Below are 27,459 nucleotides of genomic sequence, written 5' to 3'. Positions count from 1 at the left end.
TATGGACAGGATGCTGGAGAGCCTGCAAGAAGTGAAAAGGTGCTCCACTCTGCCTGCCAAGAAATGTCACCACGGGAGCTCCCTTCACCTTTTCCTTTCTCACAAGAAAAATGCGCATCTGAAGCAGTCACGCATGCCACAAGTCGGCCTCCTGCTGCCCCCGGACAAGGCAAATCCGGCTTTTCCTATGGCCACACACTCGGGAACAAATAATGACAGAAATGGGAAACAACACAACTGCCACAGAGAAAAGAAGGAAAGGAAGGGAGGGAAGGAGGCGGCCAGCCACCCTCCTCAGAGGAGAGGTTACCGTGCACGTTTCTGCCGCCTTAGGCGGAAGCAGTCCCGGGAGCCTCTTTGCAAGTCCTCCAAGGGGAAGGCCAGGCAGGGCCTGCGCACCTACACCCACTCCCCAGTGGACACCTGCAGACCAGGCTCCTGACTCACCTTGTTCTGTGGTGGAGGGCCTGGCTTGCTGCTGCTTGGAGGGGCCGTGGCAGCAGTGGACAGGAACATGCTTCGGAATAGCCTACGCTTCAGGCTGCTCTCCTGGGTCTTAGGGCTAGGGCTGCCTTCCCCACCTGGCCTGCCTGTGGCTGAGCCCACCAGGCAGGACTGTGGCCGGGCCTCCTCAGAGCCATGCTTGGCAGCCTTCATTGCACGCCTACCAGTGGTTGTGGGGGGTGAGGCTCCTGGTGGGGAGCTCTGCAGGCAAGCACCCAGCTGCAGACAGCGCTGTGAGGCACCCTGAAATTCGGCGGGGCCCAGGGACTGTGCCTTTGCAGCCAGCCCATTGGGCAGGACCCGTGGGCTCTGTGGCTCGGGCCACGGCATCTGCTTGTGGCCTGCTGGTGTGCCCCCGTTGCAGCTGAGGTAGAGGCCGTGGGGGTCAGTGCGCTCAGACTGGGGACTCTGGAGGTACATGTCTGGGTCGGTGGCCCAGTGCTCATCCCCCAGCAGCCCCAGGGACTGTGCCCGCCGCCGGCTGGTGGGACTGCGGCCGCGCAGGGTGTTGGAGCTGATGACCGACAACTTCTGGATGTCGTTGAGCAGCCCCGAGATGTAGCCATCCACTGGCACCGCGCTGCCCCGCACCACTGTCTGTAGGGGGAAGAGAGAAGTATGTGGGAGCCGCCTGATTGTGGCAGGGAGGGGCAGCCGGGAGATCAGGGTCAAGAGAATGTCCTTGGAGGCCCTGGGGAGGACTGCCTAAAGACCTTCCCTGCTGTGTCGTCCACCCATTAAGTTTTCCATAATTGATCAGGGCCACTGTGGGTCCCACCTGTGCTGGATGCAGGGATGCGGGGAGAAGGCCCAGCATCGGCAGAGCAGATGGTGAGTGCCATGGGGCTGCATCCGGCATGCCCAGGGCTGTGGTCGGCTGGGCCAGGGAGCTGAGGCTCAGGGGGCGGGGCTCCATTCTCTAGCTCCACGGGTGGCTGGGAGAGAGGTGCCCAGCCCACTGAGGAAAAGAGACCAGGCCAGGGGGCTGCTCCACACACACTGGCGTCGTGGCCTCCAAACCCTGATAGGGCCCCTGATCCCAACTTCTGCCAGGCTCTTGGGTCTACTAGTCCTGACCCTCACAACTAAAATTCTCCTGGTCTGGGAGAGCCCTCGGTCCCTATGGGGCTGCAGGTCCAAATATTGAATGGGACATGTCCTAAAAGACTATTCGTTGTCATCTGAAATATCAATGCAATTGAGCATCTTACATTTTCATGTGCTGAATCTGGCAACCCCACCACCCTGCAGAGGGGGTCTTCCCAGGCTCCTTCACCCTGGCTTACCCAGGGAGAGAATGGCAGGCTGACAGGCAGGGAGTTAAAATGGCTGGTGAATTGATAGCTGTGAAGTAGGTGGTTCCTCCAGGGGCCTTTCTGAAGTTTAGCCAGGCATGGTTGTCTGTGCACTGGGAGAGGCTGAACCTCATCCCTGCCTGCCCCTCTTACCTTCATGGGCTGGAGCTGCACCCGTGTGATTCGCGAAGGGTCCACCACGGGCTTGGGGCGCCGCAGTGTGTCCAGGATGTTCTGCCATTGTGGGGGAAGGCCCACAAACTTGCCTTCTTTGGGGTCGAAGGAGGTGTGGACACGGTGCTGGAAGTTCTGTGGGGCTGAGATCTCAGGGCGTTTCTTCTTTTTCTTGCGGAACATGGTGCCTGTAAAGGTAGAGTCAGGTCGAGCTCCTGCAGGAAAGAGGGGTGGCTGCAGCAGGGCTGGGGCACCAGGCTCAGGCTCCCTCCCCTCCCCCAGCAAAGCTCCCCTAGAAGCCTAGGGCTTCCCTCCACCTTCATCTCTGCTTCCTCAAGGAAATGGCTGGCTCCCAGCAGAACAGTCCCAGAAACAACAAAAGCGCCATAAATAAGCCAATGCAGACTATAAACAAGGAAAAGGTGTCTTCTTGTCTGTGCCAAGTCCCCTGCAAGCAGGCAGACTCGGGGTGTGTGTTTTGATAAAATCCAAAGCCCATTACAAGTATCATTCCACTGTCAACGAATTTTAAAAAGGGGGAAAGAGGGAGGAAAGTTAGCAAGCTTGTTTTATGAAACGAGTATGACCTTGATTCTTAAAACCACATAAGGAGAGTACAAGAAAGGAAAATTTGACTCAATATCATTTAGGAACATAACTATGAAAATCTTAAACAAAACTGTCACATTGAATCCAACAGTATATTAAAGTTATTTTTTTGTTGGCTTTTTGTTTTTTTTATTACAACTCAGCTTTGTCCCAGGATGGCTGAACCTGTTAATATGATACATTAATAAAAAACCAACCAGCTGATCACAGACATGCCGCCTGGGCTGGGAGTATTATGCATCAGGGAGCCCCCAAAGGGCCTTCACGATTACCAGGTGCTTTACCTCAATTCCAGAAAGGCCTTGAGCCAAGAGGATAGCCTGGGGTGGGTGAGGAGCAGCTAACTTAGGGGTAAAGCTCTCCAGAGAAGGCAGAGAGCACCACCTCCCCTTGACACTCTTCTCTCTGGTGTTGGAGCTCTATGTAAAACATCACCTGGGCCGGGCATGGTGGCTCATGCCTGTAATCCTAGCACTTTGGGAGGCCGAGGCAGGTGGATCACCTGAGGTCAGAGTTTGAGACCAGCCTGGCCAACATGGTGAAAACCTCTCTTGACTAAAAATACAAAAAAATTAGCCGGGCCTGGTGGCATGTGCCTGTAGTCCTAGATACCCATGGGGTTGAGGGAGGAGAATTGCTTGAACCCAGGAGGCTGAGGTTGCAGTGAGCCGATATTGCACCCCTGCACTCCAGGCTGGGCAACAGAGTGAGACTCTGTCTCAAAAATACAAACAAAACAAAAACACTTAACCTGCAATCAAGCCTGTGTCCCGTGCCTTGCTGATTCTGGCTTTGCCTAAGGTCGTGCTGAGCTCCATCCACAGATGTGACACAGGCTTGCAATGGATAGTGTGGGTAGATCTGAGAGCGGGGAACTGGGGGCCTGGGAAGGGGAGGGACACTTCCAAAGGGCTGCTCTAGTTTTGCCTTCAGGGGAGCCCGGGACCTGGGATCACATGTTGATGGCAGACAGAGTCAGGGCTGCCACTTGAATGCTTTCGGATCTGAAGAGGCTCAAAACAGCTCACTGGGTTCTTATGTATCTGAAAAGGTCACTTCCAGGCTTCAAGAAACAAACTGAAACGTGATTCTTGAACTGAATGCTTGGATTACTCATCCACCCGAAGATCTGGAGTGCAGGGCCATCGTGTTCTCTTTCGGCTCCTCCTCTGGAAACAGCATTTTCCTAGTCATTTTGGCAGGTTCTGAAGGAGGTCGCAGACCTGGGAGGCAGCTGGCAGAAAAGCAGGGACCCTGGACAGCCAGTGGTTCCCCACTAGGAATTCACCGTGCATGATTCAATCAGAACCCACGTCACATCTCAGTGTCAGTCGTGCTGCTGGGTCTGAGGTTCGGGAGTCCACCAGACACTCCCTAGAGGCAGAGACCAAGCACTTTGCAACAAAATAAACTGTGTGAGTTGCAGGTGAGTTGTAGGGAGTCTCCCACTAATTTGGAGAGACTTTGAACAAGTTACCGAAATGATCTGAGCCAGTGGGGTTAATGAAACACAGCTCATAGGGTTTAGGGTGTGTGAAGTAAGCAGAGTCCCCATACATGATGGCTGTTTCTCTTGTGATGTCACCTCTCCTTGTATCCCTGGCTTGAAGGCCCTCCATACACTGGCACTTGGGCAGATACAAGTCTGGGAGTAACACCAAACCACTTTCTGCTTAGACTTACCAATCAAAGGGGTCATGCCTGATGTCAGGGGTCTGGGACCTGGGGACCTTGCCATATATACATCATGGCTTGGTAAAATTTGTCCTCCTCCCTTTTGGCCTTTGTTTTTTTTTGTTTTTTTTTTTTTTTTTTTTTTTTTTTTTTTTTCCTAGAAGGAGTCTTGCCGCCCTCTCGCCCAGACTGGAGTGTAGTGGCATCATCTGGACTCACTGCAACCTCCATCTCCCAGGTTCAGGTGATTCTCTTGCCTCAGCCTCCTGAATAACTGAGATTACAGGCACCCACCACCATACCCGGCTAATTTTTGTATTTTTAGTATAGACGGATTTCACCATGTTGGCCAGGCTGGTCTTGAACTTCTGACCTCAAATGATCCACCTGCCTTGGCCTCCCAAAGTGCTGAGATTACAGCCTTTGCCTTTTGCTACAGAAGAGTCTTTATTCAGCAGGTCTATTCCCCCAGTCTCTTGGACAGACCTGCTATCCCTGGATTAGTTGAGCTGCCTGTTGTGCCCTCCTCCCTAGCTCTGTGAAGTCTTCTGGAGGTGCAGGGACACAGACTGCAGCTGAAGAAGAGCTGGCGAATTCGTCCCCCACCACCCACCCCAGAACACCCCTCCCCCCAACTCCCCTGCCCCTCCCATGCACTCAGCTTTTGCCCTGGGGATGCACAGGGAGAGCATCTTTAGCAAATGGTCTCAGTGACTCTGGGGGCCTCTCCTGAGTCCACTCTAATAGCGAGCCATTCCGGAACAAGTTCTTCTCAGAGGCGGCAGGGAGGCTGGAGAAGAAAGGACAGCCCAGAGGCTGTCCCAGCGCCAGGAGTGGTGATGGTGAGGGTAGGAGTTGGCAGAAGCAATCAGCTGAGCTCAGGCTTTGGAGGCTAGGGAGTAGAGCTTTAGAAACCAGAGGCCATCACTTAGCTCTGGAAAATCAACCACCTAAAGGGAGGCTGGCAGGACTCATTTGAAATGTGAGGCCAACACTGCGTGGGACAACATGACTGTGTAAGTAGGAAATGCGGAAGAATCTACATAAAACTGGGATTAAGGGAGTGAATTTAAAAGGTCCTTGATTCAAGGACTATATATATATAAGTCAAAAAGAGATATATATATCTTTTTGAGATGGAGTCTTGCTCTGTTGCCTAGGCTGGAGTGCAGTGATCTCGACTCACTGAGAACTCCGCCTCCCGGGTTCAAGAGATTCTCCTGCCTCAGCCTCTCGAGTAGCTGGGACTACAGGCATGCATCAACACACCCAGCTCTACTTTCTGTATTTTTAGTAGAGATGGGGTTTTACCATGTTGGCCAGGATGGTCTTGATCTCTTGACCTTGTGATCCACTCACCTGAGCCTCCCAAAGTGCTGGGATTACAGGCGTGAGCCACCGTGCCTGGCCTCAAGGTCAATATTTTAAAAAATCAACTGGATTTCTACATACCAGTAACAACATAAAATTTTTACAAAGGGCCAGGCGCAGTGGCTCATGCCTGTAATCCCAGAACTTTGGGAGACCGAGGTGGGCAGATCACTAGGTCAGGAGATCGAGACCATCCTGGCTAACACGGTGAAACCCTGTCTCTACTAAAAATACAAAACATTAGCCGGGCCTGGTGGTGGGTGCCTGTAGTCCCAGCTACTCGGGAGGCTGAGACAGGAGAATGGTGTGAACCTGGGAGGCGGAGCTTGCAGTGAGCTGAGATCATGCCACTGCACTCCAGCCTGGGCGACAGAGTGAGACTCTGTCTCAAAAAAAGAAAAAGAAAAAAAATTTTTTTAAAAAGATACCATTTTACATTAAAAATACAAAATATCTAGAATAAATCTAACAAAAAGATATACAAAGTCCTTATATTGGAAAATACAAAACATTATTAAAGATATTAAAGAATGTTCATAGATTAGAAGATTCAATACTGTAAAAATGTCAATTATTCCCAAGTTAACCTGCAGATTTACTTAAATCTCAAACAAAATCCCAGCATATTTCCTTTGGTAGAAATTGATAAACTGATTCTAAAATGTATACAGAAACATAAAGAACTAGGAATAGCCAAGACAATCTTAACAAACAAAATTGGAGGATTATACTAAATAGATACTAAGTTTATTATAAAGTTACAATCATCAATTTAGTATGGAATTGGCAAAAAGACTGGCAAATAGACCAATGGAACAGAAGAGAGAATCCAAAAATAGACCCACTCTTTTGAGGTCATTTGATTAATGACAAAGGTGACCCTGCAACATGCTGGGGGAATGGATGATCTTTTTAATAAATGTAGTTGAAATAATTTGATATCTGCATGGAAAAAAAAATGAATCTGGAAGAATGAGCTCATATCGTACTCCAAAATTATGCAGACAGATCACAGACCTCAGTGTGAAAGGTAAAATAATAAAGCCGGTGGGAGTGATGGCGGGCACCCGTAGCCTGGCTGTCCCTTCCCTCAGGTCCAGTGTGGTCATTCCGAGGGGCCCGGTTTGGTGGGCTCTCCTGGAGCCCACAACCTGCTGGGGCCTAAACCTGTCCACACTGATACGTCCCAGACGCAAATTAAACGATCAAGGTTTTCTTTGCCCAAAGTGGAATTCTTGATGATATAGATTAGGGGTAGGGGATTTCTAAAGATTTTGCCTATGGTAATTTGTCAATGCAGTGTGAATACAGTGGCTATTTGAAGGAAATACATCAAAATATTAGTTGTCCCATTTTCCTGGTGGGGCTACAGGTGATTTCCTTCTATCATATCTTTCTACTCTTTTTCTAAGTTTTCCTTAAAGATGACGGATTGCTTCTCTTAAAAAAAAACTTTTTTTTTTTTTTTGAGACAGAATTGTATTCTGTTGCCCAGGCTGGAGTACAGTGGTGCAATCTTGGCTCACTGCAACCTCTGCCTTCCAGGTTTAAGTGATTATCTTGCCTCAGCCTCCTGAGTAGCTGGGACTATAGGCACCCACCACCACGTCTGGCTAATTTTTGTATTTTTAGTAGAGATGAGGTTTCACCATGTTGACCAGACTGGTCTTCAACTCCTGACCTTAGGTGATCCACCCGCCTCAGCCTCCCAAACTGTTGGGATTACAGGCGTGAGCCACTGCGTCCGGCCGAAAACAAAGTATTTTTAAATACAGAGAAGAGTGACCCATGGAGACTGAGTGCCTAAGAGACGCTCGCCCACCTGAATGGGAGCAGTGTTGCCCTGGTCATCGTGAGTGAATCATCCAGGACAAAACATGCCGTGACTCTCCTCAGCATCAGGCCACGTCCTCAGAGCACACCCACCTGGTCAGCCAGGGCCTCCACCTGCCATTTCCAGGGCTCCTTTTCCCATCCATATCTCCAAGGCCGCCAGGCTGACGGAGGCAGGTGCTGCACCAGCCATGAGGCCCCAAGGTTAAGTCAAACAGGCCATGCCAGCTGTTACCTGTCACCCCTCCAGCATCTCCATCGGCACGCAGTTCATCTAGAGGAGCAGCTTTCCTTCAAGAAGACACCAGGAGGAGGGAGGAGGAGGACTTCCCCTCAGACAGCCAGACCCTGCCATTTCTCCTGCCTCACTTGAAAGAAGTGATGTGAGCCTAAGACCCTGAAGTGGCAACAAGCAGAGCGGGGCGGCCAGCTCGGGCCCAGCCCCAGCCCCAGCCCCTCCTGGCTGACACCTCGCCCTAACACAGGGGAGGCAGGCCACACTGAAGACTCCACCTCAGGCTGGAAATGCACCGCGGTGTGTGAGGACTGCTTTGAACTTCCCTCTTCTGGATGTCTGCAGACATCTTCCTGCTGGCTGACTCGTAACTGCATCGGGGGGATGCCCAGGGCTGGGAGGGAAGGGCCCAGCCCAAACCCGTTCAAGAAGGAAGCTCCCCTGCTGTGGGGCTTCCTCCAGCCGGAGCCTGGCCAGTGGGGCCAACAGTTCCTGGCACAGGCTTTCTGAAGGAAATGCTGCTACTTCCAGTAAACCAGAGGGCAGAGCTGGTGGACAGTTCAGGGAGCCGAGGGCAGAGCTGGTGGACAGTTCAGGGAGCCGTGCACCTGGGGTCGCTGAGGAGCGGGACAGTGGTGTTGGAGGAGCAGCAGTCTCAGACACAGAAAGGGAAGGAACTTTTCTTGAGTACCTATTATGTGCCAAGCCCCTTCCGAGAGTTAACTCATTTAATCCTCACAGCGACCCTGAGAGGAGGAATTGTTATCCACAAATCCAGATGTGGCTCAAAGAGGTTCAACAGCTTGCCTGAGGGTGCAGAACCAGGAAATGACCGAGTTGAGGTTTGAACCTAGATCTGATTCCAGAGCCCCTGCTCCGTCCACCATGCTCACCCCAGACTGAGTTGGCTGTGGTTCTTCTCCCTCCCTGGAGGTCTTTCTGAACAGAAGCGGGTGAGATATGGTGGGAGATGTAGGACAGGGCTGGCCCCTCCAGGGAAGGAACCTGCTAAGTTCTTTCCTGGGCTGACCTGTGAGTCAGAGGCCACGGGGCCTGGGGCCGTCCGAACTTGCAGGCTGACCCTTACCTTGCAAGGAACCAGGTGTTTTTCCACCCAGCAAGGGGTGAGTAAAATGTTTCCAAGAGGTCATGGTGGGGGCTGTGATGGTCAGGGGCTGGCATCTAGGAAAAGCTACAGAGACAGCAGGCGTGTGTTCTCTCCAGCACAGGGTGCGCCCACAACCCCTCTGCAGGGGCTCAGCCTGACGCCGGAACTTAGGAACACCAAGCCCAAGGCAACCTGCAGCCTTGGCTTGAAGTGGGGTAAGTTTTGTGGCAGACACTGCTGTTCCGAGGAGACAAGGGGATTCCCAGAGCACGGCACTGAGGCCTGGCTGGTCTAGTGTCCACAGCTGAGAAAAGCAGCTGTGCTGTGGGTGGGCTACCCTCCCCAACAACGTCTCCTCCCTGGAGAGGAGACATCCCTGTGCCAGGCCCTGGAATGCCAGGGCCACCAGAGCCATCAGGGCCCCACAAATGCAGGGTGGCACTACAGAGGATGAGTCTGCCTTTAAACCTCAAGCCAGAGCGTGGGCATTCAAATGAGCGTCGCTGTGCGAGGCAGACCCCTTGGGAATGTACCTGCCTGTTTCAAACATGCTCTGGTATTTCCAGAACTCCTCTTTGGGAACTGCCTTTGGGGCCGTTGTGAGCCCACCTCAGCTGTCCTCCTAACCCGTCACCCCACTTTTCACCAGAAGTGGTGGTATCCCACGTGGTCACCCACCTGGCCCTCCAGACCTGGCCTAGGGTAAGTTTGGGCTGTTTGCACATATTGAGTCCCTTTCAAGGAAGGGACACAGCCCACCGAAGGGATTCCCAAGAACGTGCTGAGGCTGGGAAGCTGGCTTCCAAAAAGTGAGTCTAAAGGGGTTTGCAGCCACCTGGAGGGGTCAGCACTGGGTTGGCTGTGTAAGTGCTGGGATTGCCGGGAAGCTGTTAGAAATGAAGCTGGTGGAATTCCCTGCCATTTCCGGGTGACTGGGAAGAGAGGAGGCTGCTGCCTAGTGGGCCAGCTCCTGGGTTGCTGAAGGTGCCAGGGAGTGAGAGGGGGGTGTCATGCCCCGGCTTTCTCACAGCGAGGGCTCAAGGCTTATCAGGGCTCAAGTCCTGAGCCTCAAGGCCGAGCGCCGGTTCAGTGTGGACCTTGGGCTTGGTGTTCCTAAGTTCCAGCCTGTGACCTTGGCCTACTTGCCTTCTGTAGCCCTCGGCATTTTTGTAGGTGACAAGGGATGGATTAATTCACCTCTGCCAGCTTCTCCAGGCACAGTGAGGGGGAGCATCTGTTCCTGCTCACGGAGGAACTTTGGGTATTTCTCATGGTCGTCACTCAGGAAACGCCTAGCGTAAGTTGTAAGCAGCAGGCTCTGGGCTGAGCATTTCACACATGTGATCTCCTCGCCACAAGCCTGTGAGGTAGCACTAGTACTGTCTCCATGATGCAGAGAAGGAGAGACGAAGTGACTTGTTCAAGCCGAGAGGCAAAGAAGGGGCAGCCACGAGTCTGACCCAGAACCGGATGTGAACTTGGCTGCAGTGGTCATCTGCTCCTACCACCACCCTCTTTTATTCTCAGGCCCACCCAAGACACTTTGGGGAAGGGCCTATCCTAGAATCACAGCCCCAAGACAGAGGTGAGCCCCCTGAGTGCTACAAAACTTAGGCAAGTACCCGACTACCATCACCATCTTGTCTGAGTGGCCTCCAGAGGACCCTGTCACCTCCAGGGCTGGTCCTGACGCCCTGAGACCTGCAGCAGCGTTTCTTGACCTCTTCGTAACCCCCTTTGGGAACTGTCGTCCCACACACATTCTGACAGGTGACAGGCCTCACCCAATCCCTTGGCTGAGAATTACTGTGAACAGAAGACAGTCTTTCACTGGACTATTCTCATTGGCCAGAAGGATTTTTCTCAAACTTTACTTTCAGAAGTTTGTTTAAAAAAAAAAAATTTTTTTTTAGAGACAGAGTCTCGCTCAGTCGCCCAGGCTGAAATGCAGTAGCGCGATCAGAGCTTACTGCAGCCTCGAACTTCTGGCCTCAACCCACCCTCCCACCTCAGTTGCTTGAGTAGTTAGGACTAGAGGAGCACACCACCGTGCCCAGCTGGGAAATCATACTATTCCTTTATTCAAACAGCATCTGTTATGGACCTACTCTACTCCAGGCTCTGGGGACCATGGTAAACGAGAGGAAATCCTCACTCCTGTGCGGTTGTTTGCGTCTTCCAAACAGATGGTGCTCTAGGCCAACCTTCTGCAGCCAGAAGAGATAGTAATGCAAGATCTGTGGGGCTCCTGACGGGGTCTGACCTTCCCCTCGGCCCAAATTTCAGTCCCTCTGGTATTCCCAACAGGAGGCTGCCCGCCCTCTGCTAGAACTCATTCAGCGATGAAAAGTTCCCCCTGCAGCCCCTGCCTTCTGTCCCCTCTGTCCCCTCTGTCCCCTCGCTGATCCTTATGTGGAGCTGAGCTCTGTCTCACCTCAGCCTCCACTGGGGTCCGAGTCTGCCATCTGCTCCTCTTCACGTGACTCGAGAGTCAGGAGAGGCGGCACCCCAGCACCCTATCCTGGCCCCCAAAATACACGGAGGAAGGACATTTCATCTGCTTTTCTGCTCAGCTGTCACCTGCAGGGGAGGAGGGTGCTAGACGCAGGTCGTGGCCCTCATGTGGATGCCCACAAGCTTCAGGCAACCTGCCCAGGGTCACTGTGCTGAAGTGCGGAGAGGCCCTGGGAGGATGCGCAGGACCCTGAGGCTCTGCTGTCCCACTTGAGGGACCCAGAGAGATGCAGCATGGGCCAGGGCAGAGAGCATGACACGTAACCTGTCCAAATGTTTGGGCTGCCTGCCTTTGTCACCATTCCCATACCACTGGCCCCAGTGAATCCCCAGAGGAGAGATAATGGGCTGCTGTTTAAAAGAATACAATAATACAGCTCGTTCAGTCACTTGTGTCAACACTCCAGCTGAATGAGCGGCTGAAGAGCAGGCCGGCCAGCCAAGGAAGGTCAATATTGACTCAGGCCCTCCTCCTGGGCCCAGCTTCAGCCTGCACAGATAGTGCTGCGGTCCAGCAGCAGCTCAGGCCACACCAGCCCTCTGACCTCCGTTTACTGTACCTCGAATCCCAACCCTTGCCTATCCCCTCCTGCTGCACAGCACTGGGCTTTCCTGGGCATGCAGTTATTTCTAAGGCAAGACCTGAAGAATGGCTTCCTGGGAGGGCTGCAAGCCAGGAACCTTCTCACTACCCCAGATTCTCAACAGCCTCTGCACACAAAGGTCTGAGTCCTCAGCATAGGGTCCTCAATGCCTAGGTAGAAGGAACCTCTGGCATCCCTAATCACAAGATTGCCTTTTTTTCCTATAGCCCTTAACTTTCCAGACCTCTACTTCACCTCCTTATACGCACAACACCACTGTGAGTTGGGCTGAATCTGCTGGGCCCATTTTAAAGAAAGCAGGGAGCTAGAGACAGGAGGAGGAGGTAAGAAAAGAAAGGTATGCTTATAAAGTGCCCACCAGGAGAGACTGTGCTAGGTGGTTTTTATTAGTGTATTTAATGGCCAATTGTAGCTATTGCAAGCTCTGTTTTACAGATGAAGAAACTGAGCCTCAGAGAGAAGTAACTGTCCAAGACATTAAGTGTGGAGCTGGGATTCAAAGTCAGATCTTTCCGACTCCAAACTCCAGGCTCATCCACAATGCCCAGTGCCCAGAGAAGTCAAATGACCTTCCCTGGATCACACAGGTATGCAGAGCAGAGATGGGACTGGAAGCTCAAGCCAGAGGCTCCCTCTGTCCCAGGCAACAGTTGAGGTTCCAGGGTCACCCATGAACACATGAACATGTGTGACATGCAGGGGATGCTGCTGTTTCTGATGCCCAAGCCAGATCCTCTTCCAGAAATGGCCCCTTTCCTTGGTCACCACAAGGTCCAGAGACCCTGAATTAGGGTCTCTCACTACTCGCCCTCCAAGGACCCCTACCTTTACTTTATTCCTATTGCTTTGCTCTAATACCCTCTGACAATAGCTTGCCGAACAGCCAGACTGCCCTCAAAGCTCTCCAGGATGGGAGAACTCGGAGTGATTTAGCCCTTCCCAACATAGCAGCCGGAGGCTGATGAGGCAGTTACTCCCCACAACCGCCTTATGAGGAAGGCATTCGAATTCCCATTTTACAGATGAGGCCATTTATAAGTTCGTAGAGAAGTGAAGCAACTTGTCTAACGAGTCAAAGGCAAAGTCTGGATGGATTCAAACCCCACTCTCTGTGGTTCCAAATGTGTCTTTGGCCACTGTCCTATATACCATGTAGAATTCATAGCATTGCAGGCTGACTCTTAACCTTGCATGGAATCAGGCCTTTTTTTACCCAGTGTGGCAACCTATGCCACACCAGCCACGAAAAATGAGCATGGATACAGACCTGAGCCCCTCTGCCCCCTTCACCCAGAAAAACGAGTCAGAAAAGCCCCCGCTCCCCCCAAACAAAAACAAAAACACCAGAATGGGGCAAGATACAGAAAATGCAACCCTGGGAGCTCTTCATGGCTTAGCCTCCAGTGCTCCTAGCAGCACCTGCACTCCAGATCGGATGCCGCCTGAGCAGGTCTGGAGACCTGGGGAATGAGCAGTGGGCTGGGATGTGTGGAGCCGCAGCTTCACCTGTGACTCCTGCAGGAGTCTCCGGCGGCTGCCTCCCACCCTGCCCTGCACAGCCACTGGGCCTGCCACCACCCTTCCTGTTTGGGAACCTCTTCCCCAGCATGAATTCCCTGCACTCTGCCGCGGTGACACCCTCACCCAGGACTGGCATCAGACCTGATGGCAATCAGACCTGAAGATGGGCCCGGGGGCAGGGCGGGCCATTTGAGGCCTTGACGTCTACCAGTCTACCGTTGGGCCATGGGGCAAAGTGGTGGAAGTGACTTAACATGCACCCACTAAGGATCGAGAGACGGCACTTGGAAGGGACCACCTCCGCTGCCTAGCAGTACCAGGAAGGAGCCAGCCCAGGAGGGCCACCTGCCTTCCCACCGTCCCTCCCTGCCTGCTCTTCAAAATGGGTGCAGAAGGCTCTAGGGCCGGGGGCCGCTCGCTCACTCACCTTCCGGCGCCTTCCGCCTGTTCCTCGAGACTCCTCACCCGCTCTGGACTGCTCTCTTAGGCGCTGAGGCGAGGGAAGACCTGGGACCTTCCTGGGCCAGTCCTCCGCAGGCCTGCGCGGAAACAGATCAGAAATGCATTATGGCCAATGTAGCAAGTGTTCCCGCGGGTGTTGCGACTGGCTGGCGTCCAGGCGTTGGGAACCGCCCCGCGCCCGCCTCCCGACTGAACTCCTGGCTCAGGTGCAAGAGGCGGCAGCCTCCTTGCGGGGCTCACGGGGAGAAGGGGACGTTGGGCGCAGCACCGCTTCCGGGGCGGCCCCTCTCCCGCCGCACTCCGACCCGGCGCGGCCACCCGGGTCGCAGGCCCCACTGCTGCGCCCTCTCGGGGACGCGAATGCCCCGCGCCGGGCGGGCGCCCGCGGAGGGAGGTCCCGCTCCAGGGGCGCGGAGCTCCAGATGCTTAAGCCCAAGGCCCCTCGCCTGGCGCCCGCTGGTCCCGAACTTCGGGGCATGGGCACCCAGGAAGGGGGCCGCGCGTCTTGGGAGGCCTGTCCTCTCGCCGCGACCCTCCAGGGCAGCCGGGGCACCCACCTGCGGAGCGGGAAGCCCAGGAACGCTCGAAGAGGCCGTGGGAGCCGGGCCCGCCCTCCGCGGGAGGGACCTCGGCGCGGGAACGCCGAGGAGGGGCCGCGCTTACACGTTGGTGCAGCGCCGGCTTCACCTGGCCGCGGTTTTGATTTCAGGGTGTGGCCTCAGGTAGGACGCGGCGGCGAACCCAGAGCGCGGGAGAAGTTACCGAGGGTAGCGGGGGCCTTGGCCAGGTGCCCCTCTGCCCGAGGGGCGCCCCGCTGCCTAACTCTCTCTCCACCTGCTTGACCCCAGCTCCTGCCCGCCGTTCGCCTCCGGGCCCTGGGGGGCCACTGCCGCGGGGACCTGCCTGCGGCTCCACGGCCCGGTGGCCGCCTCGCGGAGACCCGACCCGGAGAACCAGCTGGGTGCCGGCTGTGTGTAATCACCTGGCTCACTGGCATCGCAGATGCACGCTCCAGAGCCGCGGGCCGACTCTCCTTTGTCGCGGGGCCGCGTGTGCCCACCCACACATCCTGGAGAGCCCACGCGGAAGTCCGAAAACCTGTCACCTTGAATGATCTGTCCCATGTGGACAGGGCCCGAAGACTGTGTTGAGGTAGCCCCTTGCGCAGGCAGGAAAGTGGGATTTAAGGGATTCGAGTTCCCTTGTCAGACCTTGCGCAGTCCTGAGTCCTGAGAACTTTCTAGCCTGAGAGTCCTAGGGCAGGAGACCCGCACTCCAGACGGCTGGGGCCTGTTCGGGAGCTCTCCGCCTGTGATTTTGTTCCAGAGTCGGCATCCCCTGGTTGTCCTCAGCAGTCCCTGCCTAAGATCAGAATGGCCATTCCAAGGGGCTCACTCCTGGCTGCCCCCGTGCCATGTTTCTTTTGGGGTACCGGGTGTTTTCTATATTGGGGGAAGGGACAGGGATCACCTGTCCCTTCCCCAAATAAAGAAGTGAGAAGACCTTTGCTCTCCTTGTCTTGGGCCCCCAGAGAGAAGATGTGTGCTCTTCTCTCTGAGTGCTGAGTGCTGAGTGCTGAGTGCTGAGGAGGTTCTGGCTTGGAAACGCAGTACATGTGGCCTCTAAATGGCTGCCCTCAAGTGGTGGCTGGGTGACTGCCAGTGTCACAGAGCGGGGACCAAGGACAGTGCAGGGATTTAAAAAATCATTGTTGGGCACGTCAGACTTCAATGATTAACTGAGGTCACTATGGTCACTTATTTTTGTTCACTGATTCTTTAGACGTATCAATGCTACTCATGGCTCAATCTTTTGCATTACAGGCTGTATTGGTTACACACAGTTTACTCTAAGGCACCCACCAAATAGAGCTCAGGCAACCCGTGGGAGCCTGCCAGCCCCAAACAGGTCTGTACTCTGTGTGGCTGCACCACAAGCCCAATGCCCTCTGCTTTCCTTGGAAAAGCATGGTGCCAGGTGCAGATGCTGGCCCTGTATGCCGTGGGACAGTGGTGTGGGAGCAGACAGTGGTGTGGGAGCCAGCCAGCTAACCATAGGCCCTCGCTGCCATCCCCAACATCCCCAACACAATATTTATATTTAGTTTCTGTTCTCCTCCCCTTACTCCGTCGTCTTCTCCTCCTCCTCTTTGTGTCTTTCCCACGCGGATTCTTTCTCTTTCCTCTGACTGGACAATACTGTAGGCCTGACCCGCTTAGACAAACGCTGACCTTCTGTGGTCACCCAGGAAGCTGACTGCTAGGCCTCGGATGAGGGGGCAGTGGGAGGGGGACCAGGTGATACAAGAATGGCTCCCCCAACAGATGAGTTACCAAGGACATGGGTGCACTGGCCGAATGCTGGCTGCAGAAGCAGAATGTGCTGCGTGGAGGTGGGAGAGATTGGTTGCTGAGGATTTGAAAGGAACCATGAACCAAAGCTAGAATGAAATGCATTATATTGTCTAACCTAGAATTGACACCCTAAATTATTTTTACTGATTCATGAATGCACATGCAAATTTTCTTTTCTTTTTTTTTTTTTTTTTTTGAGATGGAGTCTTGCTCTGTCACCCAGGCTGGAGTGCAGTGGCCGATCTCAGCTCACTGCAAGCTCCGCCTCCCGGGTTTACACCATTCTCCTGCCTTAGCTTCCTGAGTAGCTGGGACTACAGGCGTCTGCCACCTCGCCCAGCTAGATTTTTGCGTTTTTTTAGTAGAGACGGGGTTTCACTGTGTTAGCCAGGATGGTCTCAATCTCCTGACCTCCTGACCTCGTGATCCGCCGGTCTCGGCCTCCCAAAGTGCTGGGATTACAGGCTTGAGCCACCGCGCCCGGCCGAATTATTTTCTTTTACTGCAAATGCCTTATATACCCAAATCACAGCTCCAAGCAGTACTTTTGAACAGAACTACAATGAAGTATGAATGTTAGAATATTACCAGAAATGAGCTGGTATTTAATTTGGTTTGAATCCAGGCTTAGGTGTCCTAGAATGGCTACTAGCCAAGTCCCATCCTCACCCTATAGAGAGTAACTCTAGGAAACCCTGGGTTCCTCCTACCCCTTGGGAGCTACAGTGGGTTTGGGGCCTTGAGAGAGGCAGAGGGTCAAGTTAGACTGACCAATGAGGTAATGAGTCCCCCATCACTGGAGGTATTCAAGAATAACTGTCAGTCAGGTAGGCCAGAGAACTGGATACAAGACTACACTAGGGAATCCCTCAGGTCCATCACAACACCAGTTTTTTGCACTTCCAGTCTCATCTACGTGAAGTTCAGCTGCACTGGGTTGCACGCCCCCCCCCATTGACACCCCCCTCCCCACACATTGAGACAGCTGGGGATCCACACTGAATCATCCATTCAGGGTAGGTCCTGAGTGATTAATTCCTATGTGTGACTCTTCCCCTTCTCTATTCTTCTCTGATCCATGCCCAGCTCAGCCCTGCCCAGAAGGAAAGGGCAGAACAACAGCACGGGAAGCATCAGGAGCAGTCTGGGGACAGTGTCTCCTGCAGCGTCCACGTGCCACCCTCTGCCTTGTTCCCAGGTTGCCATGCTGAGCACAGGGGGCTCCAGGCACATCCTCCTTTGAGGAGCCTTGGCTGCTGGCACAGACCTTCTGGTTGAAGGAATTGTCCAGGCACTCCCATTCTACAAATTGGGTAGGAGCTCTGGAAGAGACACCCAAAACAGGCATTTCACCACGGGACATGGCTCTTGGAGTGGTGCCATCTCAGAGGTATTGGCAGGCCAGTATGGTCTGGGAGGGCAGCAAGGCGGGCACGTCGGGTGGGGCAGGTACTTCCTGGTTCTCCCTCAGCCTGTGGCTGTCGGGGCCTGTTGTAACATCTAAGCGCCAACAGCCAGGGCTGAGCACTCGGGCTAGGGCCAAAGAGGAAAGATAGGGATCAGCTTGTGGTTTAGAAAGACAAACACATTATCCCTTCCCTGCATCTTTCTGCTCCATGACTTGAAAAGCTTCCTGGGGATGAGGAAGGCGACTAACAAGCTCTTTTACTCCTTCCAGCCTCCTTCCTCTGGGCGACTCCGCCCTCCCCTAATAATAGAAATAATAATGGCTGCCAATGATGGCATGCTTCCCATGGACCAGGCCCGGTACAAAGCTGTGTACCTGTGCTACCTCCCTTAGTCTTCACAACAACCCTGGGATGGAAGTCCTGTACAATTATTATTCACATTTGACGAATGAGGAAACTGAGGCTCGGAGTGGTTAAAGAACAGCTGAAGATCTCCTAATTACTGCTATAGACTGAATGTTTGTGTCCCCCCAAGATTCATCTGTTGAAACCTATGTCCCCCCCAAGATTCATTTGTTGAAACCTAATCACCAATACGAGGGTATTAGGAGGTGGGGTTGTTGGCAGGTGATTAAGTCACAAAAGCAGAGCCCTCATGAACGGGATTCATGCCTTTATGAAAGAGGCCCCCAGAGAGATCCCTGGCCCTTTCCATCATGTGAGATTATAGCAAAAAGACAGCCACCTCTGAACCTGGAAGCAGGCCCTCACCAGACACCAGATCTGCCAGCACCTTGCTCTTGGGCTTCTCAGCTTCCAGAACTGTGAGAAATAAATTTCTGTTGTTTATAAACCACCAGCCCACAGTATTTTGTTATCCAGCCCAGAAAGACTAAGTAAGCCAGTTACTGAGTGGAGGAACTGCAATTTGAATGGAAGTGTATCTGACCCCAAAGCTAGTTCTCTCAATTCTGCTGCTTAGAGGCTGCTGGCGCCGTGGAATGTTTGAACAGGCAGTGGGGAGAGACCAACTCAGACCTGAATATAAGGCATTTGTATTTAATAAAAATCACTGCCCAGGAAGGCTGTCACATGAGACACAAGAGGGCTGGGGGTGGGGGTAGGGGGACTCTCCCTCCCTATTTCTGAGTAACATATGAGGACCCCCACATGGCACTGGGTGTGAGGGGCAGAGGGGTCCTCAGGTTCCCCCACTCTGTCACTGAGTTCCCTGCTAGGAATCAGGTGCTAGGCTTTCCTGGCCACAAGCCAGCACCCTGCCTGAAGTTCCTGCATCCCACGTCTGCCCTTCACAGACCCAGCGCCCCAGCCGCCTCAGGCCCTCAGGCAGGACCTGCCAGGGAGGTGGGGGCACGTGTGCTGGATGCTTGGCAGGAGGAGCCCTGAGGAGCCGGGGCTCCCAGAGGGGTCCCCGCCCACTCACCCTGGAGCCTGAGGCCTGGGAGAGAGGCACTCTTGGGGGAAAATCCCTTCCTCCCACTCTCCTGCAGGCTGCCCAGCACCTGCTTCTTCCTGCTCCTCACCCCGATGGGACCACCCATCTCTCTCTGCTGATGGGACCAAGAGGGAGGTGCAAACCTCCGAACCTCCACGCATCTGGAAGTGTGAGCCTAGGAAGCTGACACTGCCAGGCCCTCGGGGCCCCCAGGCAGGAGGGAAGTTGATGGAGTCTAGCTGCAGAGCTGTGGAGTCCTGCGGGTGGGAGCCCTCTTGCCTCTGGAGACTTATGGCATGTCTCTGGCCTCAGTCTCCTGATGCGTGTCATGGAAAGAGTACCTCCCTCCCTTGGGAGGGTGGTGGAATAATGAGGTCTAGAGCATTGGGATACAGGAGTATGGAGGAGCAGCACCCCCAAATGGGTTGAGAGGTTCTTAACCCTCAGCCCTCACAGTTGCGGAAGGGACCAAGGAGAAAGCTCCCCTCCCCGCCCCCGGCGTGCACACTGGAGCTTGGTTTGATGTGCCACGGAGTAGAATCCCAGGATTCGTCCAGAAAACAAGGCTACCACTTGCTACTAAATCAACCCAACAGGTCTGTTCACCCCAGATTCCGGAAAGAGAGCCCAGCGCCAGGGAGTAGCACTGTCTGGGGCCTGGTTAGGTGTTTTGGAAAAGCCCATGGGTCCCTGCCTGGCTGCTGGACAGACGTGTCCTGCTGATACCCTGGGCCTCAGCAGAACCTCGAGCCTCTCTCTCTCTGCCTGCCTTTCCCTCGGGTTCTGCAAGTGTACTAGGCTTCCTGTGCCAACGGGAATATATAAAACCATCCTCCCCAAACTCAAGCTGACACTGGGGGCTAAACTTGCTTGACAGTCCCAAAGGGGCCTGGTGACCCGGGAGGAGCCCCTCAGATGCAGGGACCATTGCAGGCTGCAGCGCCCATCCCAGGTGCATCCTGGGCTACCCTGGGAAGGGCTGGGGAACAGCAAGAGTCAGGTCTGTGGTAAGGACACTCATTTTAGAGACATGATGGATTCATTTAATATCTTCTCGCTACAATTGCTTTGCAGCGCCTGCTCTTAATGGCCTCCAAAGTTTCATCCAAACATCTGTTGCTGGCAGTTTAGCTCTCTGGCTGGCATGTTTGCTGGCAGAACTAATAGCTGGATGCCTCCTTGAATGGGAAACTTTCATTGTCTTGTCTTCTCCCTTCTGAGCTTCCAGCGACTGCCCCAGGTCTGAGATTGGGTGTGACTGTGACACTCCTGCGTGGAGCCCAGTGGCTGACTTTCAGGAAGGACAGGTGAGTGTGGGGGACGGAGGCCTGTGCCTGACTAGGTGAGGGCCCAGGCCCAAGCTCCAAGGAAGGAAAGGGTGTGAGAAAGCAGGGTATTTGTTGCCTGAGGCCCACCTCCAACACTTTGGGCAGAACACCTTAGTTCCAGATGCACAAAACACACAGACTCTGGGCTGTGCGGCCCCCTAGGAACTCTAACTAGCTGGTCCTAGAGTCTGTGGACCTCTGCACGTGCCCTGGGTCAGAAGGCATGGCCTAATGGCCACATGGCGGATCTGTGCTGTGCTGCCACGCTTCTCAGGGTCCTCCCTCCCCCAGTATTCTGGCACACACCGGACAGAGCCCCTGGACTACTGCAGGGGTGGTTGGCCTGCTGGGACATTTAGTTGAACGCTGACATAGCAGGGTCCTGGTAACACCACTGCCATACCCTCACCAGCAGCTGGTACAACAGCCTCTGCTAGGATGATGGACCTCATCGTCCATGAGGCAGCCCCTCCTCCTGTCCTGACCACCCTCTCCTCGACAGGAGTCCTGAATGCCTGCTCACTCCTGGCCTTGCATTCTTACCCCCCGGGGCCAGCTCCATCCGTCCCCAGGATCTGAGACCTCTACCTCTCCCCACCTTTCTGGATCCCAGACACATGGTCTTCCAGCAAGATCCACTCTAGTGGAATAGAAAAACTTTTCTTGTCTAGCTTGGGCCTGGTGACCGGCGACAAGTGACAGGCCTCCTGCCTCTGGGAACTGACCTCTGATGGTGGCTATTGGACATGTAAATGCCTGCCTGGGGTCAAAAGTCTACACCAATCAGAAGATCACCTGAGGAACAGGGCCTCCCAGGTGCTTCCCCTACCCTCCGCCCCAGAACCTCTGTTTCATCTCTGACACTCATCATGACTCCCTTCTTTGGCTTAAGACATGAAGTTACCCGGGATAAAAAGAACTTGAATCAATCCATTCATAAATTAGTTAGATCTCTTCATCAGAGAGTGGCCTGGTACCCAAGAGTGGCCTGGGTGCCGTGTGCAAAGTTCATCCTTGGGAAGCACTTGACTGACAAGCATGGGCTGGGCTATGGTTTCAGGTCCAGCAGGATGCTGGGGGGATGGCAGGAGGCACCCAGGAGCGAAGTAGGGATCTGCCCAGACTCCCAATGTGTCAGGCCAGGCTGCATCTCCCAATCCATCAGGTTACCCAGTGGCTGCTGCCTCCTCCCGCATGGGCCCTTGGTAGCACGGGGGTGGGATGGGGGGCAGTCTGGGTAGCAAGAGTGCTGGGCAGGCAACTGAGGATCCCTGGGCTGGAAACTCACCCTGCCATTAGTTAGCTGTGTGCCCTCGGTTCCCACTTTCCTTCTCTGGACCTGTTTCCCACTTTAAAATTATGGGGGCTGGATGAAACATCCTCTGGGGACTCCCGCTGGCTTGAATGTGCTACAGCAATCTGAGATGGCCAGCTCATTCCTGGGGCAGCCTTTTCCGCCTCAGAGCTCCTCCTTGCTGGCCTGGGACTGTGCTCTGGTGGTGCAGGAGGCTGTGGCATAACTGGTCCCCTCGCTCCCTCCACCCTCTGTGCTTTCTTGCACAATTCCATAAGCTGAAAGAAAGAAAATGGAGGCTGGAGCCTCTTCAGGCCAGGAAGCTGAGCCACATAACCAGTCTTCCCGGTTTTACAGTTTTAACTCTGCGGCTGCTGCAGCCTTCAGGAGTCCTGGTCACCAGGCAGGCAGGCAGCAGGCAGGCAGCAGGAGGCCTCGGGCGAGGTGACTGGTTTGTTGCTGTCTGCCCTGAGTTGAGCGGGCTGGTCCCTGCTGCACTGGGATCAGAGATCAAAACACAGCCCCAGCTGAACTGAGCTTTCTGAACCTGCTTCCCTGGACACCCAGAGGATTCCCTAGCCAGGTCCTTGACAGCCTGAAGGACACAGCTCTGCTTCTGGCCCCATAGCAAGAGGCCCAAGGGGCTGAATGCATGGAGGCTGTGGGCAGACCAGAGCACGAGAGACTGCTGCCTGGGCAGAGAGACACTGGGATTTGCTGACCGAGGCAGCACTTTTGGGGAACAGGTTGCCACGGAGAATCCACAGGTGTGCAAAAAGAGTCGTCACTGTCCCTCTTTGAATACTTGGGTCTCTGCCCTGCCTGATGTGTCGTGATGAGGTTTAGTTGGAAATGCTGGCCAGCAGAGGTGTCCCTTTGCTGGGGCCGAGGCGGTTGCAGCCTCTCGTGTGGTTATGAGGGAACCTGTTTTTTTCGCATGTGAGTTCCCCCAGCCCAAGAAAGCCTGTCATGCTCTGGGGTTGCCTCGTTTTTCTTAGGTGAATAGGCCTTAGGATTACCTTTCCTAAATTCACAGAACAGATAACCCTTTGTAGAAAAAACAGGTTGGGTGTGGTGGCTCACACCTGTAATCCCAGCGTTTTGGGAGGCCGAGGTGGGCAGATCACCTGAGGTCAGGAGTTTGAGATCAGCCTGGCCAACATGGTGAAACCCCATCTCTACTAAAAATACAAAAATTAATCGGGTGTGGTGGTGGGTGCTTGTAATCCCACCTACTCGGGAGGCTGAGGCAGGAGAATCGCTTGAACCTGGGAGGTGGAGGTTGCAGAGAGCCAAGATCGCGCCACTGCACTCCAGGGTGGGCAACAAGAGCGAAACTCCATCTCAAAAAAAAAAAAGAAAAAAAGGAAAAACGAAAAGTTCCTGAGATGGAGCCTCACAATTACTAGGCATTTCTTTTTTTTTTTTTTTGAGACGGAGTCTGGCTCTGCCGCCCAGGCTGGAGTGCAGTGGCCAGATCTCGGCTCACTGCAAGCTCCGCCTCCCGGGTTCACGCCATTCTCCTGCCTCAGCCTCCTGAGTAGCTGGGACTACAGGCGCCCGCCACCTCGCCCGGCTAGTTTTTTGTATTTTTTAGTAGAGACGGGGTTTCACCGTGTCAGCCAGGATGGTCTCGATCTCCTGACCTCGTGATCCACCCGTCTCGGCCTCCCAAAGTGCTGGGATTACAGGCTTGAGCCACCGCGCCCGGCCCCGGCATTTCTTTTTTTTGAGACAGAGTCTCGCTCTGTGGCCAGGCTGGAGTACAGTGGCGCGATCTCAGCTCACTGCAAGCTCCGCCTCCTGGGTTCAAGCGATTCCCCTGCCTCAGCCTCCTGGGTAGCTGGGACTACAGGCATGCGCCACCACACCCAGCTAATTTTTTGTATTTTTTGGTAGAGATGGGGTTTCACCATGTTGGCCAGGATGGTCTTGATCTCTTGACCTCGTGATCCGCCCACCTCAGCCTCCCAAAGTGCTGGGATTACAGGCGTGAACCACAGCGCCTGGCCCACGATTACTAGGCATTTCTAAACCACTTGCCAGGGTGGTCCGGAGCCTGCCGTGGCCTGGTCTGGCCCCTCTGCCTGCCGCATCGCCAAGTGTAGGCTTTAGATGGGACGCAGCAGAACGCGGTTCCTCATGGAGTTAGGGCCAGCATGTGAAAAAAGCTTCCACGCCCCAAAAGGCATAGGGCCAGGGCCACAGCTGGGCTCTGGATCCCTTCACCAGGGGCAGCCCACTTCAAGTCCTCAAGATCTCCCAGTCTAGACCCCAGAAGGAGGAGTCTCAAGTTATTCCTTAGGAAGTCTCAGTGGACAAACAATGTGCTATTTTGGGAAAAAACAGACCTGGCATGATTGTTTCTTCCCAGCTTTCCTGGGCATTCTGAGAGCTTTCGTTTCTCCTCAGAGGAGGGTTCTTTCAAAGTCACCTCCTCCGTGAAGCCTTTCCTGATTCCCCTGAACAAGGTATGGTCTCTCCTGGCACTTTGTTCCTCTGACACCAGTTATCATCACAGTGATAATAGTTATCTCTTGCTGAACATGTACGTACGTGCCAGTCATGCCGTTCAGAGCATTCACTTATTATCTTATTTAATCCTCTCAACAACCCTAACTCATAGGTACTATAATTATCTCTGTTGAACAGGAGAGGAAATTGAGACCCAGAGACATGAAATAACTTGCCCGAGTCACCAGGAAGAGGCAGCACCGGGCCTGAGGCTCACGCTGCTGACTTCATGTTAACCAACCACCGTCCTGCCTCTTCCCGCCCTGGTCTGTCTCCCCCAGCCTTCACCTCCTCCTGCAACTGCAGATAGAAGCTGCTTCTTCCTTTGTTTGTCATTCTCAAGTTATCTGTTTTGTCCATCTTTATAAAGTTCTATGTTAAGAACCATCGCCCAGTGTTGGTGTAAATGTATAAATTATCTGGGCTGGATGGGTCATGGCTGCCAAGTTCAGCGATGAGTCTGGGACACAGAGTGGGCAAAAGGACGAAGCCACCCGGGGGCTGATCGTGGTTTTGTGGCTCCGCTTGTTTCTGGTGCAGTTGGCCCCACGCTCAGCTCAGCTTTCCTCTCCACTGCTCTGCTCTAGGGCTATAAGCATCCCCAGGGCAAGAGCTCTGTCCTGCCTGGTCCACCCCCTCTTCCTGCCACCAGTGCTTGCACCTAGTAGGCAGGCCATGGCTGTCATCTGCTTGGCAGCCTGTGCGTCAGAACAAGGTGCGGCCTGGACCCCACACCCTGCCAGGAAAAGACACGGTCTCCTTTATCTCACACCTCACTCTTCTCGCCTTAGCCCTTCCTGGGCCCTAGGGCTGAGCTCTCAGAAGGGGGCAGCTTCCCAGGCCCAGGCAGACTGCTCGCCCTGGGCAGGAGGGCCAGCCTTGGCTTCAGCAAGTTGGGAACTCATTCTGCCCTCAGAAGCTTCCATTTGCTGCTCCACCCCAACCTGCTGGCTAGTCCACCAAGCTCTCTCCTTGAGGCCCGCTAGGTGCAGGCAGCCAGATGCCTCCTGATGAGCTTTACTGGTATCCTTCCTGCTGCTCAGGTCTCAGGCACTGCTTCCGCAGCCCGGGCCTTCCTGCTCAGGGTGACGAGGGCATCTTATGGGAAGGACCTTCTGCTTCAGTCCACAGGACAGCCTCCCATGAGTCCTTCCTGCCTTCCGCACCCAGGACACTGTGCAGTGGGCATCTCTGGGCCATTTGGGTGAGGAATTCAGTCTTTCAGTGTCTCAGCCTCTTCCCTGCCCAGTCCCCTATGCAGGGGGCCTCTCCCACAGAAGTGGGCTGGCATAACAAGGCCAGCTGTCTGGAGTCCGCCCTGAGCCCTCAGGACCCCAGGCGCCTTTTCCTCTCCTGCCCAGCCTGCCCTGGCCCGTACTCTCTGCTCCCCCCGGCCCAGCCTGCTGCCCGCTGCTGGCCTGCTGTCTGCCTGGTGCTCAACAGCCTCGGCCCCTCTGCCCCCAACTGGGCAGCAGCCCCTGCTCAGCTCTGCATTCATGGAAGACTCCTAGGCACAGAGTCACCTTTTGTGAGGCAGCAGGAGATACCCCCACAGCTGGGTCATTCTCCTCGTCCAGGAGCCAGGTGTGGGAATTCACTGGCGTGAGACACTTACGGGTTCCTCCCGACTCCGAGTGCATGTGCTCCTCCAGGACAGGGAACTTTTTGGTCATCCTTAGGAGTTGTGCAGAGTGGGCTTTCCTTGGCTGGAGACCCCACCCACTGCATCCTCCCTGTGTCTGGCAAGTCTGGGAGGGCTTCGGTTTGTCCTCGGGGCGCTGGACAGGCCGTGCAGTCCCCACACTCCCCATCTCAGGTGCACAGAGCTTCCATCCAAATCAGCTGCTCCCAGAAGGGCTTGCCTCTGGCGCTGACCCTTCCCTGACCAGGCGCTCTGCTCACTAGGGCTCCCAGGTGCCACCTCCAAGCCTGGCCAGGACAACCGCCAGGGAAGTCTGCCTGCAGAGGAGACTCCTTGCTTGCCCCAAAGGCCTCAACCCCAGCTCGATGAGCTCCCGTGGGGCTGAGTCCCAGGCCCACCAGGCCTGGGGGCCACACGGCTCCTAAGCTCATCCTCTCCTCCTGCAGCCCAGTTCCCACCAGAACCAGCCTCAGGAAGACCGCAAGCAGAACCGCGCAAACCTCTTGGTGTATGATGCCAGGCAAAGGACAACTGGAGACCGCAGGACATTAGCCTTGCTTCCTGGTGGGGCCCAGTGCTTTATAAACCCGAGCTCACTGGGTCTGATGTCCCCGAAGCTGACCAGGTCATCCACCCTGCAGCAGGGGTGGGGAGCCCAAGGCCTGTGAGGAGTGACCATGCTCGGCCAGGCAGCTCCCCGAACCTGCCCTGACACTGAGTTTCAGAGTCAGAATCTGTGCCAGGTGAAACCCAGCAAAAGGGTGTGACTTGGAGCCTGGAACCCAGCAGTGCTCCCTAAATATTTGTGGAATGAATACACAAGGGAAATGTCCCAGAGGCGGTAAAGTGAGAGGGGCCTGGTATAGGGGTGTCCTGGTGACACTGGGTTGGCCCAGAAGGGGCAGGAAGTACATGCAGGAACAGCAGAAACAAGCACCTCTCCCTCTAGCTAGGCAGCCAGCGTCTAGCTGGGATTGGACTGTTTCACAGTCAATCTGGAAAGAGGGCGGCAGGTCGGGTTGGGAGTGGAGCTCCTTGACCCAGGAACCCACAGCTGTGGAGTTAGCCTCCCTGTCCCAGGTGGGAGGCAGCCTGGACACCTTAGCATCCCCGTCCCTAGCCCAGGAATCCGGAGCATGCAGCGGCAGGGGGAACCTTACCGTGGCCGCTCCTTCTGGGCAGTGGGGCCCCGCGTTCTCCACTGCAGGCTGGTGCTTGTTTCTAGCCCAGGAAGCGGCACTCCCTTCAGGCAAAATAGAAAAAAAAAAAAAAGGAAAAGAAAACCTCAGTGCTTTTTTCACCCAGCCTCTTCTCCTGAAGGCTCCTGGTTGGTGTTGTCCTGCCTCTGTGGGCACAGAGCCTCCCTCCCTCTGGCAGCTTACTCACTGGTGCCCGCAAAGCTGCCAGCTGTGTGGGGGAGGTGAGACCTCCCCCCTCCTGACACACACTGGGGCATGCCCTGTGGGGACCAGGGGCTTGAGGGTGGCACCCGCTGGGTCCTGATCGTGGGGAAGCCGTGCCCTGGCCAGCACCCTTCTCACTGAATGGTGTCCCTGT

At 54.7% G+C, this 27,459-nt stretch overlaps 2 protein-coding genes across 4 annotated transcripts in view; one reads left to right on the top strand and one right to left on the bottom strand.

The window, feature by feature from the left end:
- Nucleotides 1–27,459, bottom strand: part of PAK6 (p21 (RAC1) activated kinase 6) — a 39,043-nt gene that overhangs the window by 10,179 nt on the left and 1,405 nt on the right. For 2 of the 3 annotated variants that reach the window (XM_025389885.1, XM_025389884.1), the window contains exons 2-5: nucleotides 27,063–27,145; nucleotides 13,871–13,982; nucleotides 1,953–2,161; nucleotides 448–1,101 (exon numbers count right to left, since the gene is read on the bottom strand). In XM_025389885.1, coding sequence (XP_025245670.1) covers nucleotides 448–1,101; nucleotides 1,953–2,156 — 858 coding nt within the window. In that variant the 5' untranslated portion in view covers nucleotides 2,157–2,161; nucleotides 13,871–13,982; nucleotides 27,063–27,145. Of the gene's footprint in view, nucleotides 1–447; nucleotides 1,102–1,952; nucleotides 2,162–3,017; nucleotides 3,133–13,870; nucleotides 13,983–27,062; nucleotides 27,275–27,459 lie in introns of those variants that run through there. The other variant, XM_025389883.1, reaches the window with a different exon arrangement.
- On the top strand, nucleotides 13,933–15,363 carry C7AH15orf56 (chromosome 7a C15orf56 homolog). The gene has a single exon (XM_025389887.1). The coding sequence runs from the start codon at nucleotides 14,011–14,013 to the stop codon at nucleotides 14,629–14,631; it is 621 nt and encodes a 206-aa protein (XP_025245672.1). The 5' UTR covers nucleotides 13,933–14,010; the 3' UTR covers nucleotides 14,632–15,363.

The sequence above is a fragment of the Theropithecus gelada genome, chromosome 7a (assembly GCF_003255815.1).
Source record: "Theropithecus gelada isolate Dixy chromosome 7a, Tgel_1.0, whole genome shotgun sequence".
In the NCBI taxonomy this organism is placed as follows: Eukaryota; Metazoa; Chordata; class Mammalia; order Primates; family Cercopithecidae; genus Theropithecus; species Theropithecus gelada.
The sequence above is the reverse complement of the archived record's forward strand: the minus strand, read 5'-3'. Positions and strand labels throughout refer to the sequence as shown.

Bases quoted from the DNA above. Each gene is read 5' to 3' on its own strand.
- C7AH15orf56 (XM_025389887.1), top strand. From the start codon at position 14,011: ATGGCCAATGTAGCAAGTGTTCCCGCGGGTGTTGCGACTGGCTGGCGT.